Raw genomic sequence first — 21,909 nt, 5'->3', positions numbered from 1 at the left:
CATTCCTCTTTTCATGGTGTACTAGCAATATTTACTTAATATATTTATATGTGGAGTAATAACAGCACTCTGAAAAATCTCTAGTGGAACAATTTCACAGTTCATTCACTTATACATTATTGACTTTATCCATTTGCAACTTATAATAAGTTATGTATTATAAAGTCCACAAAGACAACTGAACTAAAACCAGGGTCCTCTGAACCAGATCTTTTGCTTACCAGGTGTTTAACATGTCTCAGCTATCATACTATAGCCTATTATCAAATCTGACTAAGTAAGTGCTCCCAAGTTCTTTATAGAAGAATGACTGAGAAAGAATTACTCCACTGTCCATAACTGATATTTCTTTTATTCAAACTGAGACACAATTCACATACCAAACCACAAAATAAACCCTTTGAATATGTACAACTCAGTGATTGTTAGTATTCTCACAAATTTCTGCTATCATCACCACTCTGTAATTCCAAAACATTTTCCCTGGATGATCTTATTAAGGGAAAGAAAAGCGGGACTACAACTGATTACAGAAAGTACCTCTGAAAGCTTTTCCTAAAAATGAGTATGTTTTTACACTTAAGAAAACACTGTAAATACTTGTGGCAGAAATCAGAAACACTTACAAATCAAGCTTGATAAGAATTTTGCCAGGTTAGCTGTGACAATTTCATACATGTTAGCCTATTGAAGAACTTTCAGATCTACTTTTAGTATATTCCAATCCTCTTGTGTGAAAGATAAGATTCCTCAAAAACTATAGCTTAAAAAAAAATTTTTATTGTAAAAGAGTTGATTTACAATGTTGTGTCACTTTCTGCTGTACAGCAAGTGTATCAGTTATACATATATATATATATATCCACTCTTTTTAGACTCTTTTCCCATATAGGTCATTACAGAGTATCAAGTAGAGTTCGCTGTGCTATACCAAAAACTACAGCCTGTTTATGCCTGATAAACCTTTAATGCCTGTTTATCTCCAACAATGTGCCGATTATTTTTATTACAACACTTTCGGTACAACAGCACAATGTGCCTTCTAATGATCAGTAATTTCAAAAATAAATGACTAAATATCAATGTGGAAAGAATTAAAATAAATAAGAGAAATTAATTTAAGCATTTGAAAGAAAAAACACTCAAAGGAACTGCTTCACCCAAGAGTCCTCTAACAGGAACTACTCTAGCAACAATTTCTCTAGAAGCAACAAGATTTAACAGGACAGAACTCTAACTGGATCTTTGTCAGCTTATAGGACTTATCAGACTTTCAACATCAAGGAACAATATGTTTTGCACTCAAGGGTAACTGATGCAACGCTCCTAGTTTTATACAGACCCTCATGAATATCCACCCAACTTTGAGTCTTGTATTCCTACCAGAAAAAAAAATATGTTAACAAATCTTTGAGTAATTATAAACTATGCATGACAGTTTACAGCATATATGAAAGAGATGACAATGTATCTGAGTGACATTAACAACTCTATCTAAAGTGGTAGTTTCACATATGTTGGCAATTTATGTTAAACTCATCTAAGAACTTCCAACATCTATTACATCAGGAATGGCCTTAAGAACAAATAAAAAGACAGGTCTAATTTACATAATTTATGAAAAAGGTAATTTGCGTTAAGACTACAGAATCCAATCTGCTGTCTCCTCAGAAGACAGCATATTAAAATATAAGTGACTCAGTTAAGTTTTAATATTTGATTATCCTCCAGTTTTATAACCTTTGGGACTTGATCACCAATACCCACAAATACCCAAGCAAATACAAATCACTCTAATTCTCCTAACAAAACATCATTAATCACCTACTCCCTGATATCTAAAATATATATATATATATATATATATATATATATATATATATCTCCTTAAGAAACACCCAATGCCTTCATTCTTAAAGTTTCTAACAAAAGTCAGGCTAATGATGATTAAAGTGCGTAATGCCTTCATGAAATATTCTGGTTTCCTCGCCCACCTCCCCCATGTCAAAAAAGAGAAAAGAAAAGAAGAAAATAGTACTTGAATCCCAACTAGCCTCCAAATCTACCCCACTAGTTCACAGGGAATACAGGTGGCAGAGGAACATGCTAAACAACAGAAAATACAACCTGCAAAATCTGTAGTCTAAAAAAATTTCCAGTCTGTGGAAAAAAACTGATGACATTATTTTAATTTAACTATTTTAATTATAAATGGTATTGTCGTTATGTTTATAAAAGCAGTCTTTATCTTTTACTGATATACTACTTTATTATATATGTATATTTGAATTAAAAAGTTCCATAACAGAGTAAACAAAAAAGTTGAAGTAACGACTAAACAGCATGTCTAGAAAACAAACACCAATCAGTTTTCATTTCACTATGAAGACTTCTGTCACATAAAGAACTCTAATTATGTTAGAGATGTTAGTGTTTGTGGAGAGGAATGGTGGGGTGTCCATGATTCCCTTCATTTTGATATTACAGGAATATTCATGCTCTAAAAAGATTGGGAATTCTTGACTGATTAAAAGCATAATAATATTTGAGGGTTATTTTATAATGCAATCTATCTTCCACATTTCCTTTAGTCTTCATAACAACTCTATTAGTAGGCATTATTATCTCCATTTTAGGGATAAGAAAACTGAGATGACATATATGACTCTGGTCATAACCTTTTCCACTAAGTGATTAAGTCTTTGGATTCCTCAATTATTCTTTTCTCTTCTCTGCATCAGCTGCCTCCCTAACATAACAATAGGTAGTAGAAATGTCAAATTTATGTCTTGAAATATTCATGTGAATTTCATGTTCTTCAGGGTATGACTAAGGACTAAAGTGACTAAGTAGACAGATTTAACCTCCATTTACATAACAGGAAGCAGAGCTTTCAGCACATCTCACAGCCAATTTCCCATCTTCTTAAGAATCTAACAGTTGATTCAGGATGTTACTAACTGTATTTTAATCTTGTGAATAAAGTATCTTCAGGATGACTTCTGAGAGAAAACTATACCATTTTCCAGAGAAGTTTTTCCATTCTTAAAATGTTCGTTTCCCCAACAGACCTCAGTATATATTTAAATGAGCTCTTTTCCGGCTACTATTTGGTTACTCCATCACTCATCAGAATTCTTTTTCTACTGGCTGAGATTAGAATGGAAGGTCAAAGACATTCCTTTTCACTGACACTCCACAATATCAAGCAATACAGAGAATAACTAAAGGTATTCTCTTGCCTCTTGAAAAACTAAAAAGTGAGGCCAACAGTGGTGTTGTAACCAATTTTTAAGACCAAATAGCAGTGGTAAGAAATATGAAGATATTTCTACAAACATCTGATTTCACTATTCTCTGCTGTCTCTAACTCTTTTACTCAATTTTGAAATTCCTCACTTAAAAGAACTTTTCCCAAACTTATTTAGAGTGGGATGACAAAGGGATGGTCAGTTTCACTGCCTCACCAAGACAACTAAAAGTAAAACTTTAGAGGACAATTCTCATGAAGGTAGAACTGTACACTGTTAAAATTTTCTATACACTCAAAGTCATACGTAACATCCCTATCCAAACATCTACCAATTTTCTTATGACTTTTTCAAATACGAATGCTATTCTATAGGCACAAGAAATCATAATCATTATTCCAACCTCCCTGCCTTTTAGAACTATATCATCACCCCCAATCTACAATACAAACACTTCAACATTAACTCCTAAAGCAATCTGTATGGTTAATTCATTATATATGCTTATTGCATCCTATTTCATATTGGTTGGTTTGCTCAAAGGAGACTATTGGATTTTTAAGGTTAGGAATCATTTTTTACAGTTTTGTTGTAATCCCTTACAATGCAAAACCAAGGGGCCAGTATGCAATAGGGAAATAATGAAGAGAACATGATACTGCTAATTTAGTCCCATTTCAACATTAGGCAAGTCAGTCCTTACTGTTATGTGGCAAACAAATGAAAACATTTGCCCTGACGATATATATAAACTGATTCTTTGAAATCAACAGAAATGTCACCTTAGCTAGTCTATCTCTGACGATTTGGGGGAAGGTATTTTTCCATTATGTTCTAGCAGAAAGAGGGGGTTTTATCTGAAAACATGTCTGTTATTCATTACTACAAAATGGAACATTACTACGAAATAGAAAAATAAAATCGTTCTCACTAGACAGCTTCTTTCTGGAATAGACAAAACATTTTAAACATACCTGTCATAATAATCCCGTTGAAAGTCATAGTCCAAGTCAAAAGAGGAGCTGAAAAATAAATACCAAAGAGGATTAATTTGGAACTGTTGATGTAAATTCACAACAGCAGATGGGAAAAAAAAAAACCCACGCTAAACCAACCCAACAAATAGATCAATAGATTAGCATGAACTAATGCCCAATCATTAAACAACAGATCACTAAATTCCAATCACCTTAGGTCACTGGCCATTCAGTGGCCAAACTGCAAATTTAGGTGTAAGATTGCTAAAATGTCAACACACAACATAACAGCTAAAATAAGAACATGGAAAAATACAATAGTAAATTAAACATTCTTATGTCATCCTCCTTCCCTCTCTCCCTCCCCAGCTTCTTAGAAGCTAAGTAACTCCTCTTGAAGGACTTTAATTTATGCTTTAAATACCAAACTACTCTTTAATAGTAAAAACCTCAGGGAATTCTAATAATTCTCTGGGAAATGGGGTAAAAGAAGGTATATTAACACAAAATTAATAAAGCATTACTTTCGCACATATAAAACATACTACAGTTAACCCTCCCCACATCCAGAAAACAGATAGAGAAGATGCCCACTGATGGACACAATGCAGTTATAAATAATAAAGTTCCGGACCTGAGTAGAGGGGACGGAGAAGGGTGTTCTGGTACTGACCCGTACATCTCCGCTGCAGATCGTTTCACACCTGCTTTTCCTCGGTTCACTTTTGGCTCTGCGGCCAGATTAATATCTGAAAAAACAAAAACAAAAGCTTTAATGACACCTCTGTTGAGGGGTAGGGTAGGGTAGGGTGGTCCTCAAACTGCAGGTTTTTCAAGTGTACATGGCCATACACATCAACAAAGGTCAAAAGATGTACCTCACCTTTCTTTGTCATATAAAAGTTTGGACTTAATCTTACATTTCTTTGTCCTCTGTTCTGTACCAACAAAGCATTCATTATGCAAAACACATTAAGTTTGTCTCTGGTACCTTCTACCCTCAGCTCGCACACTTCAATGAGAAACTCTCACCATTCAGAGAGTGCACACTCAGTTACTATCAAAGGAGAAAAGTATCAGTGACCAACAGTTGCCTTTCCAGAAATGATTCTGTGCATTTAAAATAAGCACAAATATTAGGAATGAGTAAATGACCTCAGAGATATAAATATATAGCAATTCATGAATTAATAGGGTTGAAGTATGGCACCCTCAAAATTATCCTCAAAGGGGAATTTTTAATTCTCCTTACAAATAGGATAACCTGAAAAGTTGCATATAAAATACTTAAGAAATACTGTGCAAGGCTACTCTGGTGGAGCAGTGGTTAAGAATCCACATGCCAATGCAGGCAACACGGGTTCAAGCCCTGGTCTGGGAAAATTCCACATGCCGTGGAGCAACTAAGCCCATGCACCACAACTACTGAGCCTGCAGCCTAGAGCCCATGCTCTGCAACAAGAGAAGCCACCCAATGAGAAGCCCACACTCCACAATGAGGAGTAGCCCCCACTCTCCGCAACTAGAGAAAAGCCCGTGCACAGCCACGAAGACCCAATGCAGCCAAAAATAAAAATAAATAAATTTATAAAGAAAAAACAAAACTCAATTTGGAGAAACTATTTAAAAGAAAATAAAGAAATACTGTGCAAACAGTGAGATGCTTAAGTAAACAACCTTTACATGCATGCATACACACACTCCAAGAAAAGGGAAAGACGCAAAAAAAAAATCCTAGTTTCCATATATAGCATAATTTTCAAAATACCTATTCCAGAGTGCCCAGCTGCTTACCATGCCACCCACTACCTACGAAAGAGTTCATGTTCTCCCTCGTATTTTAACAGAAGAGACCATTTCTCAAAAAACAATTAGCCAAAAGCTAGCCAGCTCTCCAAAATTCAGTTTAAATGACTAATTGAAAAACAGTTAAGCACACTGTCTATTTGCTAAACACCATTACATTTAAGAATAATCTTCAGAGTTCTTGGCTCAATGAACATTTCTAATTTTTAATATTTATTATTAACCTTGCTTTTTTACAGTTTTGACTTTGGAATCCTAAGATTTTACAAAATTAAATACAGAATTTTAAAATCAATTTTAAAATGTAATAACAAAATGAAACAGAACTAAACTATATATCAAGTTGATTATACAACCTTATAGAATAATTATTTCATGTGATTCTAAACTACAGTACAGTTGACTCTTGAACAACATAGGGGTTGGGGTCCTGACCCTCTGCACAGTTGAAAATCTGCATATAACTTAACAGTTGGCCCTCCTTATCCATGGTTCAACACTGGGGGATTCAATCAACATTCCTGTAATACTGTAACACATATTTATTAAAAAAAAAATAATTCCACGTATAAGTGGATCTGCGCAGTGCAAACACGTTTTCAATCAAAGGAAAACTGTACTAAGTCAATATCCAAAATAGAATATATAGTAATAAAATGAACCTCAAATCTAAAATAACATTTAGTTATCTTAATTTTGGTGAAAACAGAGATATGATTGTTTGAAACTGTGGTACAAAGCGCACGTAAAAGCATACATTTTGTTTTCTTAAAAAAGTTAAGTGTCCCCTATTCTGCCCAAGATGCAACTGAAATTCAGTAACAATAAACACTCCTGGTATAACAGGTTTCTAAATAACTCCCATTAAAAGGAGCCAACACTCTTATGAAAAAGGGACAAACTCCAGGATAGATCAAGAAATACACAGATGATCTGGAATATCTTGTGGTACCAGAAAGCAAGGAAGCAATGCAATATTAGAAGAGTAAGGTCTCAAGGACACAGGAACCAACTTGAAGGTTATCGATCCACTGGCCAAAGACGAGATATCCTGAGCTCTAAAGAATGATTTGCAATGGACTAAACAAATGTAATGCAATCTGAAGTTTAGAATATAAACTGTTTCTGAACAGAGCTCAGATCTCATTTCTCAAAATTTGAACATGCTAGATCACAGAGAACCCTACTGAGAGAACCAATATCTAAAACAATCTTTTATCGAGTGTAACATACTGAACTAGAAGCTTCTCATGAATCATCTCAATTAATACTCTCAATTTATCTAATTTCTCTTGACAACCCCTAAGTATTATTACCTCAGGTAAGAACAGATAATAAACTGAGGTCCTATTACCTTCATTTTAACAAACGAGAAAAATTAAGGCTCAGCCAAACTATGTAGACAGCCCAACACATAGGTGTGAGGCCCCAGCAATCTAACTCTAGAACACATGACTAAGCTATGCTGTCTTCACCCAGTCGACTGTGTGCAGTAAGACACAGCCATTTTAAGCAGCATAGTACCTTATGAAATATCACTATCTCCCCTACCTTTCTCAAGACTGCCAACTAAGGGTTATCCAGTCTCTACTAACACAAAATGGCCTAAAAAGTAAAATCCTCTTTAGCCTATGAAACTTATAAACCCAACATTTTTATTAGGCTAATGTCAGTCATAACATCCAGAACACCTCAGACTGTTAAGTTTATGGAGAGGGAAAACAAAGAGAAGACATGAACAGAAAAACTCTCAGATCTGAATTATAAATCAATGAAAAATTAATTCAACCCAGACCTTACCTAAAACCTGGCCAGCAATCATTCTGCCATCCTCTCCTGCCACAGCAGCCCGGGCATTTCTCTCATTAACATACTGAACGAAGGCAAAACCCTTATGAACAGAGCAACCCACGATTTTGCCATATTTCGAGAAGATTGCCTCCACATCAGATTTCTTGACCACAAGAGTATTGAGATTCCCAATGAATACACGAGAGTTCATGGAGCGAGGATCCGTCTTGTTGGTAACATTGCTGGCCATTGTCTTTGATGGTAAGGTGCCTCACACAAAGCTGAAAAACTGAGAGAAAAAAAAAAAGGCATTCAGGTGAAAAGATGTTAAAAACAAAACAATCCTTGATAAAAACTTGGTTCTACTCTTATTTTGAACCACTGTGACTACCTATTACCTTATTTTGAACCACTTTCAGTCAACTGAAAAGGATCTCATAGCAGCAAGTATATTACTATTCAGAGACTAGAGCCCCCTGAATAAATCCTTAGAGAAATTCAACCTCCTCTTCCGTAGTATATTCCTGCTGGACTATCCCTTGTGTGGGGGGGGGAATCCTCTTCACAGATTACTGGCAACACAATCTTCTTGGGCATTATTAATTCCAAGTGATCTCCCTCTGTTTTAAAGTCCTCAAGCAAATTTGAACCCCCTGAGCTCTCTACCACTGACTTCTTGTTTTTCACCTTACCAGTCATGCTAACTATTTCTTGCCATCTATCATCAATAACTCTACCTTCTTGCACATTGCTTTTACTAAAATGAGTCTCACTCATTCCCACAGATACACAGAACTCCAAATTCTGCCTGCAAACTCTTCTTCAGCTAGATGAATGTGGACAGCTGACACACCACCCTTCAAGTGTAATTTACTTTATTATACAAAGGCAATAAACAGAACCAATTCATTCACTCTGGAAATAATCTATTTCCAGGTACTTCAACTGATTTATAGTATGCCATAGATACCTTAGGTATAAATACCATCTTTTTTTACAGAATGTAATGATTCTTTACTTTTAATTTGAAAATATAATACAAAATATAGCTGGGACATTTAATAATGCTGGATGGTGATGATGATAAAACTACCAGGTAGAACACTGTGTGAATCAAAAAAGAACCAAGAGATGGGCTTCCCTGGTGGCGTAGTGGTTGAGAATCCACCTACCAATGCAGGGGACGTGGGTTCGATCCCTGGTCCAGGAATGTCCCACATGCCACGGAGCAACTAAGCCCGTGCACCACAACTACTGAGCCTGCACTCTAGAGCCGGTGAGCCACAACTACTGAGCCCGTGCGCCTAGAGCCCATGCTCCACAGCAAAAGAAACCACCGCAATGAGAAGCCCGTGCACCGCAACGAAGAGCAGTCCCTGCTCGCCGCAACTAGGGAAACCCCACGCGCAGCAATGAAGAGTCAACGCAGCGAAAAATAAGTAATTAAAAAAAAAAAAAAAAAAAGAACCAGGAGAACCAAGGAAGAGGATACAACTTTCCTCAGACCGTTTCAAAACAAAAATGATCTTTATGTATGTTACAGAGGCGCAGTCCTGTAATTACATGGAGACCCATCATTTTAAAGTGCAGATGTTTTGACATTTTTTAGCTTTTTATCAGTCTACTGCTCCTTCCCACACCACAGTTTAAAAGGGTTTAAGATGGACCCACCTTAGATTCAGAGTAACACTCTTAAGATTATTTCCCATTCATCCCTTTGAAAGGTACTGAAAACAAATTAAAAGATACCAGTGTCTAGTATCTCTTAACAATCCTCAAGATAATCATAACAAACTAGTTTTCGTGGATTATGTAAGTTTTATATACACATACATATAGAAAAAAGATGGTATAACATTTATACATGACCACTACCATTCTGACCCTTAAAATACCTAGTCATTTCATAAGCATACTGATTTTAAAGCTGTAAAGCTCCTATACTTTCTGAAATTCAAGAAACAGCCTGTCTTTACTTTGGCTTCTAAATTACACCTTCATAAACAGTTAATTTTTTGACTAAGCAGTAAAAATTTACCTCACAGTGGCCAGTGAGAATCACCAACAGCCTTTCAACTTAAGTGGGAGCACCAGAAAGTCTTAGAACACCAAGAGGAATCAAAACAGAAACCTACTAAAAGGCCTAACTGGTTTCAAATACTTCTGCTTGACTCTTAAGGTTTGCTATTAAGTGGGGACCTAAGCCAGTTTTCAGCAAATGTTTTTCACAAAACAATAAATATACCAATAGCAATTACAGGTAAAATCTCCCTTAAAAAAAAAATTTTGTTTATTTATACTTGGCTCCGTTGGGTCTTCGTTGCTGTGCACGGCTTCCTCTAGCTGCGGCAAGCAGGGGCTACTCTTCGTTGCGGTGCGTGGGCTTCTCATTGCAGTGGCTTCTCTTGTTGCGGAGCATGGGCTCTAGGCACACGGGCTTCAGTTGTGGCACGCGGGCTCTAGAGCGCAGCCTCAGTAGTTGTGGCACACGGGCTTAGCTGCTGCGCAGCATGTGGGATCTCCCCAGACCAGGGCTTGAACCCGTGTCCCCTGCATTGGCAGGCAGATTCTTAACCACTGCGCCACCAGGGAAGCCCCCTCCCTGGGTTTTAATAAGAATAACCGTGGGTAAAGCACGGACAGCATTTACAACAGAACTTGGTGTCATAGCATCCCGGTCAAAACTCCAAAATGCACGCTGCTAAGGGCAAGCCAACAGCTAACACGCATGGTATCCATCACTGTGGGAGAAGCAAGGAGAAGCAACTGCGAGCCTAAAAGACCCAGAAATTGAAGACTACCAAAACACCCAGGTAGTATTTATTGGAAAGGAAAAGGGAACCAATGTCAGGAAAAGCAGTTCCAACAGGGAGAATTTTGCCTGCTCCAGTAGTGGGTGAGTACAAGGTACTGCAGCTTAACAGTCTGAAGGTGCTAGAGCAGCTCAAGTCTCTATAAAATCTCAATACCAACGCAGAAGCCCCATGTGCACCATTCCTTTCTCAACCCCTTTCCTCCCCCTAAAACTCCTAACTTTACAGTAAAGTCACTTTCTTCCTCTTAAAGTAGTTCTATTACCTAAATGTATATCCCAGCATAGTATAGTCTTACCCATTAAAATAAATTTGATGTGTCTTTTAAGGCTCTTTTTATAAGTCCCCCTTTAACTTAAAATTTATCTGCTGAAGAATCCTGGGCATTTGTCCTGCCGTTTTTTCCAGAATTTCATACCCTCAGTATAATTCCACATATTCTTCTGTCCTTTGTATTTTCAGAAATTGGAGGCTGGGACCAAAGGCCTGATCAGACTCATGTGTAACACACTTCTGTAAGATTATATATAGGTGGCATTATCTTTTTGTGATGTTACCCAGATCTCTTTATGCATTATGGTCCCTCAAGCTTCTCTCTAATATATTACTTAGAACTTGGAAAATAGTTTATCAGTTCTTGCATCTTAGTAACAGTTTGCCTGTGTCCTTTATATATGTTAGTTTCACTAGGTATAAAATCACTGAATAAAATTTTCTTAAATATTTTACTCCATTTACTTCTGGACTGTCACAGAATCATTCCAAAGTGTAAACCTTGCTGGCAAAGTTGTATTTTTCTAAACTTGAGTAGAAACTGCAGGGTTTTTGCTTTATAGTAACTCATTAAACTTTTTTTTTCTTTTTCTTTTTAAAGACTTAACAGAAATGGAATAGATATAAATGAGTGTATCTGAGGCCGCCTCATGGGTCACAGAAGTTTACACTTTGGAGTTACCCTCATAAGACAGGTCAATTCCTCCCAGCTTTTTAAAGATAGTATCTGGTAGGACGGGAATAAAACACAGACCTACTAGAGCATGGACTTGAGGATATGGGGAGGGGGAGGGGGAGGGGGAGGGGGAGGGGGAGGGGGGAGGGTAAGCTGTGATGAAGTGAGAGAGTGGCAGGGACATATACACACTACCAAATGTAAATTAGATAGCTAGTGGGAAGCTGCCGCATAGCGCAGGGAGTTCACCTCTGTGCTTTGTGACCACCTAGAGGGGTGGGATAGGGAGGGTGGGAGGGAGGGTGACAAAAGAGGGAAGAGATATGGGAACATATGTATATGTATAACTGATTCACTTCGTTGTAAAGGAGAAACTAACACACTATTGTAAAAGTTATACTCAAATAAAGATATTTTAAAAAATAATAATAAAATAAAAAAAATAAAGATAGTATCAATGAAGAAAGAAATGGGAGAAACTGTTCTAACTGGGTTAAAACTCAGACCCAGAGGGTACAGTCTTAAAGAACTATATCAGATTTTAAGTGTAAAAGCACGTTGCAGAGAAAAGGGTCAGTTTTTGCTTTTTACTTCATACAGAGCTGTAGCATTAGGTTGCACTGGGTTGGCCAAAAAGTTCGTTCGGTTTTTCACAAGATGGTATGGAAAAACCCGAATGAACTTTTTGGCCAAGCCAACATTCTACATGCATTTTTGTAAAGAAGATTTTTAACTCAGTATTCTAATTACCAGCAATTGCAGTCTTTAGAAAATTTACAGATTACTTTAAATGACACAAAAAATTACGATAAAATGTTTAAGTTAAAAAGCAGTATATATAATTGTACAATACCTAACAGGAGGCATATATACCTACCCACATAATAATTGTGTGCTTAGGAAACACAGGGCAGAAGTATTTAAAAATATTGTTCCACGGGTACTCTTGTGGTTAATCAACTGTTACCACCTTCATAGTTTTTTAATATTATCCAAAGTTTCTACAATGAACATGTCTTTTGTTTTGTTTTTAGGAAAACATTTTAAAAGTCAAGCACCTAACTCCTAATCAGGAAATGCATTTGAGAGAAATAAAAAAGGGCCTGTCACATTAGTAACAACCATCCAGGTTCTTTAAACATTTATTTTTATAAAAACTTTCAAATGTTTTGAGAACATCAAATGTACTAATGTACACTAACAGTCTTAACAACACTGCTACATAATGAAGTAACGTTAATTCACATGAATTAGTTTTAACTTTAACAACCTATTCTACTGTCTTCGTGAAGAATAATGTCTAGTTCACGGATTCAGAGTTTATAAATCACAACTTCTTCCACTTTTTGAAAATCTGATGTTTCTGGAACATCATAAACACTCAGCAATTTCTCTGAGTACTCTGGTCACATCAAGATAAATTCATTCTTTTAAAATCTCAATACTGAATACTACAGAAGAGCTAAGTAAATAAAAGTACACAGAATAAATAATACACAGAATCAGTTTGTTTCCTAAAATTGGTTTCAAAGAGTAAAACCAAAGGGGGAAAGATTTCTGAAATGATTATGGTCCCCTGGATACTCTGCATCCTGTTTAATTCAGTAGCAGCGATCAAGTGGATCTGGTTACCAGAAAAGCAGAATTCCACCACAGCACAGACAACAGAAAAAGATTGAGTATTTTCCTAGAGGCTATTGGGTGGCAGTACTCAAACCTCTAGCTCATGGATGCATGCGTATATGTGTTTGAGTAATATTTTGTCATCCCAGGTTCTTACTTCCACAATTTTTATCATCAAAGGATCACTAAGACTGGTGAATAGAAGTCAAAACCAGGAACGTTGAGTTACTTTTACTGCTTTATTACACCAAAGGATCTATGTGTCCATTTGACCATGTTTATGTTGAAGCAATAAAAGCAACAAGAGATTTTAGTGGCAGTGTGAAGGACAAGAATTATAGAAATGTAATTCTATTCCCACTTCTACCATCCCAGGCATATCTTAAAACAGAAAACACAAAATCTTACATCTAATTGGAATGCAAGCAAACCTGTCAATTTTATTTCCAACTGTCCATTCTGAACCTGAGCTATTGTGCTCTCTACCCTCCTAAGAGGCAAACCTAGTTTGACTGTCAATCCAGTTTAAAATTTGGGAAACATTTATAACAACTACTCCATTTCTCTTAAGTTCACATTAAAGAGCAAGTAAATTCTGCTGGGAAGAAATATGGCAAGGTGGGAAAGGCAGACTGTGCTGACAATTATGAGATGTTAAGTTTCAAATGGTCTGGAAATGTAGGATATGAAGGTCCTGGAATTTGCTGGGAGCTGGGCAAGAATCAATTCATAATTGGAATCAAGCTTTCCACTCCCCTGTCTTTATGTACTGGGCACTGGAACTCCACCTTTAGTGGAAAGGGATTGAAGGCATGGACGATAAATACTTGACAAAGCAGTGCCACTCATTCAGACTGTGTTCAGTATCACATGTAGGCATATTTCCAGGGAGGATGGGGGGGGGGGAGACACAACAGAAAGTAAACCAGCCACAAGATATTTCTACCGAGCTTTTCAGTCAATCCTCTTCCCGTTTGCCCTATCCAACAGGCTACTAACATTATACTTACTCGTATCACATTATCCGTTGGACCAGAAAAAAAGAAATTTAAAGATGGCATCAATACAGTTTACTAGAGAACAAGGGAAATAACTTACCTCGGACTAGGAAATTCAAAACCCCACCTTAGAATTTTATCACTATCCCTTAAAACCTAAAATAGCCCCTACATTCAATTTAAATTAGATGCAACTGCCATATGCCCAATATGCTATTTCCCAGCTTTCTTTGAAGCCTTTTAAAGACAAAGTGTCACCAGATGGCAGCAATGAGTTGGCAAATTTTTAAGAGATGGCTATCTTGAGTCCAAAGACTTCCTATTTCAGTTTTCCACAATTTCTTATCAAGAGTTTCTCAGTACCTTTTGGATACTATAAATAAATATCTCTGCTTACTCAGAGCAGCATCTCCTGGTCTAAATTATTTTCCTTACACTTAAGCTCCTATTTTACCCCTTAAGGACCCTTGTCCCTGTTCCACACTACTTTCCTGTTACTCGATCTCTTCCCCACCCCAACCTTGTTCTCTGATTCCTATGTGTCTTTACTGCATTCATCAACTATTTCCCTCTGGCCTCTTCAGAGGGCAACAATAAACTGCCCATATGTCTGCAAAAAGTTGGCCAGTGTACAGTGGGCCCTCCGTATTGGCAGATTCTGCATCTGTAGATCCCAAACAACCATGGATCAAAAATATTCAGGGGAAAAAAATTCTAGAAAGTTCCAAAATGCAAAACTTGAATTTGCTGCCCACCATTTACATTGTATTCCTAACTATTTACATTACACTATGATATTATAGGTAATTATAATATATTTAGTATTATAAGTAATCTAGAAATGATTTAAAGTATATGAGAGATTGTGTATAGGTTATATGTAAACATTACACCATTTTATATAAGGGACTTGAGCATCCCCAGATTTTGGTATCTGCCAGGGTCCTAGAACCAATCCCACTGGGATACCAAGGGACTATAATTTGCTCCACCCCAAAGCTAATTATTCATCAAAACATACACATGATCTCAAGGTAAATACCATCACACAGAGACTACTAAAAACAGTACATGGTGGTATTTTCAAGCCACAAGAACACCAAAGTTGGCTATTTTAGATGAACTATGCTAACTGTTATGGTCTAAGAATTGAAACTAAGAATATTCATGATAAAAATTAGGGGGAAATGCATAATTCAATAAACGGTACCTGAGTGTGTATATATATACACACATATATATGTGTAACTGAATCACTTAGCTGTATACCTGAAACTAATGTAACACTGTAAATCAACTATACTTCAACAAAAAAAATTAGAGAACAGATTATAAAATATAAATGAAAAATAAATAGATAAATGGTGCCTCATAGCCATCTAAAAACAAAAATTGGGGACCAATCTCATTCTATACACAAAAACATTAATAGATCAAAATCTAAACGTAAAAATTACATATGCAACTGTCAAAACCTATATAAGACAAAATACTCAACAGTCCCCAAAAAAGTATGAGTAACAGAAAAGGGCAGGAATAAAATAATAAACCATAAACATGAAAACTGTTTTAAGAAAAGCATATTGAAAGACTTAGACCACGTTAAAAAACTGTTAGATTGGTGTAGATTATATCAACATAAGAATTGATTCAGACAACGGTCAATGTATGCCAAAGCACTGGGTGAAAGCTTGGTGGGAGAGAAACAGGGTTTACATGGTTTCAAAGTACTACCCAACAGACTACTCACTGATTAAAAGAGGAAGATAACGTACCTTTACTATAGAAACATGGGTCACCACTTAAACCAAGTTATCTGACATCATATGCTTCCTGATTCGACAAAATAAGAAACATACATCCCCATGCAATATTCTTGGTAAATATTTGACTTGAACCTATACAACAGGGAAACAATCAGGCAATTTCAAGATTGTGGGGACACTATACAACACACCTGGTTGGGACTCCTCCAAAAAAAAGAGCAGGAGGCCATTTCTAGATTAAGAAAGCAATGTCGTGGGGAAGACTTTTTTTGTGAAAATGAGAATTTTAACGTGGACTGTATACGAGATAATACTGAACTAATGTTTATTTTCATTGCTTTGATAATTACTGTGATAGTATAGATTATCTTTATTCTTAGGCGATACAGCTATGAAGTTGAAGTTCCCATGTGAAGTATCATGCTTGCAACTTTAGTATCATTCAGGAGGGAAAAAAACATACAGAGAGCAACCATGGTAATTTAGACAGTTGTTATCAGAAAGAAGAACAGGAGGGCTGAAACACAAGGATGGTGTATTTTACAGAAGTACATATTACCTGTTCAAGTTTTTTAAAAAAGGCCCTATTATAGCAAATGTTAAAATGATATATACCATGTCACACACTCTTGAGCAAGTCCCCAGAAAATATTTTTTCTGTCAGATTTGCTAATATAAGAATGATCAACCGGTGGAGTGGAGGAAGAAACTGGCACTTCCACTGCTATAACTAAGTAAAACCAGTACACGTTTCTGTAAGTTCATTTGAAAATTCTTAATTAAACCTAAGTGCCAAGCAATGGGTAGGTCAACAAATTTGTATTAATTAAGCAACTGACCATGTTAAATAAATTTCAGGTTATCCTATTTTGGAAATGAACAAGAAACTCTGACCATCTTCAAGTTTTGTAAATCCCTGTGACAAAAAACAAACAAAACCCCAGCCACTTAAAAAAATTGTAGAAAATTTACTAAGTGGAAAATGTTTACAATATAGAGGTTCTGAAACAATATACACTAATGATTCCATGTTGGTAAAAATATATTATAAAAATATAAAACATACATAGGGAGGGACCTCCCTGGCGGTCCCAGTGGTTAAGAGGGTGCAGGTTCGATCCCAGGTCAGGGAGCTAAAATCCCACGTGCCTCGTGGCCAAAAAACCAAAACATAAAATAGAAGCAGTGTTGTAACAAATTCAATAAAGACTTTAAAAATGGTCCACACTTAAAAAAAAAAAAATCTTAAAGAAAAAACCACATATACAGGGGTACAGGTACATCTGTAGCTAATGAGATATGAGAATGGATCAAAGCATCAAAATATTGAAAGTGGTTATGTTTGAGCGCTAATGCTGTAAGTAAATATTTTCCTTCTCTGCATGTTTTCCTTCTAAGTTTTAATAAGCATTTTATAATAAAAAGGATTGTTCCTGTCAAAGTATAAGTAATGCAACAGAAAATTTTAAAAATGGAAGTCTTTAAGAAAATATTCCTAGAACCTCAATGATGAAAAAACTAAATCATGTAGTTCAATGGCCCCAAATTCTTCAGAGGATGTTAAAATTCCCTTGCAACCTCCTTGCTCACCAATTACCAAACTTCATGAACTGCCACTAAAGTCAACGAATTCACAACCTGAAGATACTCAATTCTAAAACTTAATTGGCTCTTAACTAATTCCTCCCTTAGCTCTTCTCTTTAACATCCATTCATTAGCAATCAAATAATTTTTTTTTTTTTTTTTTTTGGCTGAGTTGGGTTTTTCTTGCTGTATGCAGGCTTTCTATAGTTGCTGTGAGCGGGGGCTACTCTTCATTGTGGTGCGTGGGCTTCTCATTGCTGTGGCTTCTCTTGTTGTGGAGCACGGGCTGTAGGCACACGGGCTTCAGTAGTTGTGGCTTGTGGGCTCTAGAGAGCAGGCTCAGTAGTTGTGGCCCACGGGCTTAGTTGCTCCGCAGCATGTGGGATGTTCCTGGACCAGGGCTCGAACCCATGTCCCCTACATTGGCAGGCGGATTCCTAACCACTGTACCACCAGGGAAGTCCCCTCGAATTATTATTTGACTGAAAGCATCTTATGCAAACTGTTCCCTATCCTATCTTCCATAAAAATGGTGCATTATAACAAATACAACTTAACCTGTCAATGTCCCTTTGAACACAGCAGTCCAAATTTGGTTGCTCTTGCAAGAGTGGAACACATTGTAGATCCTATCCAGATGCTATAACGTCTGCTAACTTTGGCACTGTCAACACATGCAGAATTCACTCTTAAGTGCACGGCTTTACATTTCATATACTATTTAATCCTCTTATATCTAGTTCACAATCCCTGGGGTTCCAGCCTGAAGAAAATTTCAAACTTTGATTTTGTTGTGTGAAATACTAACAATCTCTCCCAATTATATACCCTTCACTGATTTGTTCAACATACTGTAAGCAGCCTCACCCGTCATTTTAAAAAGTTCAGTAAGGGCAACACAATTTTCCTTCAAGAGTGAAAATTTTTCTTCATGCTATATATTAGCTTTGAAACAGTGATAATTAGTAAGATCAATCTCAACTGAGAAATCCTTCTGCATGTCTGTACACTGAAAAGCTCCACCCTGGTTTACTTCTGAACAGGATCCAAGTTAATAACTTAAATTGTAAATGTTCAGATACACCTAGCTTTAAAAAAAGTTTTTTAACTGAAAAGGTAGATACAAAGATACCTGTTCCCACAGTCATGCCACACCCACCGTGACCAAACTATGCTTAAAGTAATGATTAACGTTGAGATGAGAACTTCCTAAATAACATTATACAAAAAATCCCCATACTAAAATATACCATACATAAATAAAAAGCAAAAAACTGATGAAAGGTATGCAATACGTATTTGTCCACAATTCAAGTTAATACTGTATATAAAAATATAAAAATAAACACATCCTAATAGTTAAGAGCTCAGAGGCTTTAGAGTCAGACCTGTTTCAATTTCAAACTCAACCACTTCTGGTGTGCATTTCCCTCTGGAAAGCCAACCCCTTTCAAACACCAGATTCTTCAATCATAAAATGAGTACTGTTAATAGTACTTGTCTCATAGGACAGGTATGAATGAGGTGTAAGTGAAGTAAGGTATAGAAAACAATGAACACAGTGCCTGGCACACAGCAAGCATAGCTGCAGCAGCTGCTCCTACTACTACATCATTTACTATTATTGGTACATACCAACAAAAAATGGGACAATGACGGACACAAAAGATGATTAACAAATAATACTAAAGGTCTATGGAGATTAGAAAAAAAAAATCAGTATCACCATAAAGGAGACGAAAATTAAACCAAACATTCTACCTATCAAACAAGTAAAAACATTTTAAATTGAGATGGTCACTTCCATACATTATTTCTGACAGTATGAACTGGTAAAGTAACCATATTTTCAGAAAACAATTGGACTATTTTATCAAAAACCTTAAAATTGTGCATGTGTTTTAAAAACAAAACAAAATACCCAAAAAACAAAACCTGTGCATGTTCTTTGACTCAGTAATCTCACTCTGAGAACTCATTTGAAGGAATCAAGGACGTGGACATATTAACAGTGAAAAATGAGAAAACAAGTTCATAATACTAAGAGACTGACTAAATGAATTTCAGTACATCAGTCTAACTGGATACAAGCAGCAACATTTGAAAATAACTTACTGACACCAAGAGATGTTTAAGATGTTAAGGAGCATACACAATATACAAGTTATCTAGAAGATTATACACTGAAGCGTTAGACATCTCAGGATGTGGCAAGACTGTGAGGTTTTAAAATACTTTTTTTCAGTCTTTAATACCATTAGTTTCATAATTCTTTCATTCTGGAAAGACAGCTTCATCCACCCTGGAATTTAATGACTACAATATAGGGCTTGGCCGAAAGTCAGCAAAGCTTTTCTATAAACCCCATAACAGAAGTCAGACAGTTGTGTGCTTCCCTTCCTCAAGAGCAATTCAGAACTATATAAAATCAAGGAAATGGGCATCTCTAGGACAACAAACTTTCACTGGATATTGCATTCCATAATCTGGGGTCTCTCATTCATTGGCAGTCCTAACACATAGATACTGGGTATAATTCCCTGTGCTATACAGTAAATCCTTGTTGTTTTATTTTATGTATAGTAGTTTCTATCTGTTAATCCCATACTCCTAAACTTGACCCCTTCCCCATCATTAAATGTTAAGTCACCTCTATTCTGAGTGTTACATCACACTTAAGGGGTGGAGGAGGGGGGGGAAAGACAGCATTTTAGAACCCAAGGTACTCTTAACTAGGGTAGCTTCTATACAGTAAAACTCCCCATCAACAAACATCTATTTACTCTGGGAACATTTTAAGCCATTTGAAAAAGAAATTTCCTGAATCTACGAGTATCAAACAAGCATTAGGAATATGTGAGAGAATGCTTTTCATAGGAAAAGAATTAAGATTAACATTTCAAAATTACTTCAATAAGGTCAATAAATCTTGACTGTTTTCAGCAAAAAACACTGAAAGAAAAAGCAAACATGGCAATCTAAGTGAAAAATAGAAATTCATTATTGTTTTACTAGATTAAGTGGCATTGCCATTTATCCAGCCTGCCTGTTGGAAATTACTAGATTTTTAATTCTATTTGTAATTTAGGAAAAGTCATTATTCAAATTTGCACATATAAAGGTCATTTAAAATACTGCATTATTTCAAATTTATGTAAAACATGGCTACTCTATGACCCTCAACTCTGCTCCCCAAACATCAAAAACACTCTTGCCAGAAACTTTACCAAAATTTCCAACTCCCAAGCAAGCAATAAAAAGGAGTGAAAGGATAGGGCATGAAATTCTGTATTTCTAAGAAGCTTCCAGACGATGATGATGATGATGATGATGATGATGATATGCTGTTGCTGTAGCACAGACCATATTCTAAATAGCAAGGGTCAACAATATTTATTCATAAGACTTCACTTCTTTATTATCTTGTAGAAAGCTTCAGTTTTATCAGTAAACTCAAACTGAGCACTGAGTTACAACAAATACACTTTTAAAAGTCTCCCCAGGAAACACGTTAGGAAAAAAAAAATCAAGATTTTTCAGATTTTACCCAGTGGGATCTGGGCAAGCATCCAGCTATCAAATAAAATACATTAATATTTCTGCATTAATACATATGCATAGTCACTAAATGTAACAGATTATAAATAATCTCATGTCAATTGAAGTCAGGTTTTGTCATCAAATGAGTCTGTCAAACTGATGAAAAACCTTTGTTGTCACAGATTTCTGAATTGTGAACAAAAGATTTCACCAGTACAGCAAAATAATTTTTATAAGAAAATAAATTTTAATAAGGAAACCCGACTTGAAGTTACTACATCATTCTCCATCGCTCAGATCCAAGCAGCTAAAATTTAGAATTATTCCTAGTTTCAGAATTTAATAGTAAAATGTATATGAAATATAGTGGAATCACATCTTTTGCTATCCTGAAAACTCAATTTTATCACACGAGGATAAACATACCATGATTCTCATTCAAAAATTTTTTTACACTTATCTATAATAAACAGAACTTCCCAAATTCTAGGAAGAACTAAGCAAAACATAACATGTAAGCAAAACACAATCATCCACATTACCATTCCCGCAGAAATAAAACACAACTGGAGAATGCCTTATTCAGTCCTCAGAGTAGTATTTTAGGGTCTTAAAATATATTTAATCTATTACATGTTTTTGTGTGATAACGACTGTGGTTATTTTTAAAGCCCTTATCTTTAAAGAGACACTGAAATAACTGAAGATGAAATATATCAAATATTTATCTACTTCAAAACAACAGAAGGGGAAGGGATTGGATGCAGGTGTAGATGAAACAAGATCACCCAAGAATTGCTAAAGCTGGAC

General features: G+C 36.0%; 1 protein-coding gene across 29 annotated transcripts in view; it reads right to left on the bottom strand.

Moving 5' to 3' along the window:
- HNRNPC (heterogeneous nuclear ribonucleoprotein C) overlaps positions 1 to 21,909 on the bottom strand; it is a 45,860-nt gene that overhangs the window by 12,271 nt on the left and 11,680 nt on the right. For 15 of the 29 annotated variants that reach the window (XM_067028833.1, XM_067028840.1, XM_059057425.2 and 12 more), the window contains 3 exons: positions 7,835 to 8,114; positions 4,863 to 4,977; positions 4,226 to 4,273 (listed from right to left, as the gene is read on the bottom strand). In XM_067028833.1, the coding sequence (XP_066884934.1) occupies positions 4,226 to 4,273; positions 4,863 to 4,977; positions 7,835 to 8,075 (404 nt within the window). In that variant the 5' untranslated portion in view covers positions 8,076 to 8,114. The remainder of the gene's footprint in view (positions 1 to 4,225; positions 4,274 to 4,862; positions 4,978 to 7,834; positions 8,115 to 21,909) is intronic. The other 14 variants (XM_059057434.2, XM_059057433.2, XM_067028843.1 and 11 more) reach the window with 1 other exon arrangement.

Source organism: Kogia breviceps, chromosome 3, assembly GCF_026419965.1.
Source record: "Kogia breviceps isolate mKogBre1 chromosome 3, mKogBre1 haplotype 1, whole genome shotgun sequence".
Taxonomy (NCBI): Eukaryota; Metazoa; Chordata; class Mammalia; order Artiodactyla; family Physeteridae; genus Kogia; species Kogia breviceps.
The sequence above is the reverse complement of the archived record's forward strand: the minus strand, read 5'-3'. Positions and strand labels throughout refer to the sequence as shown.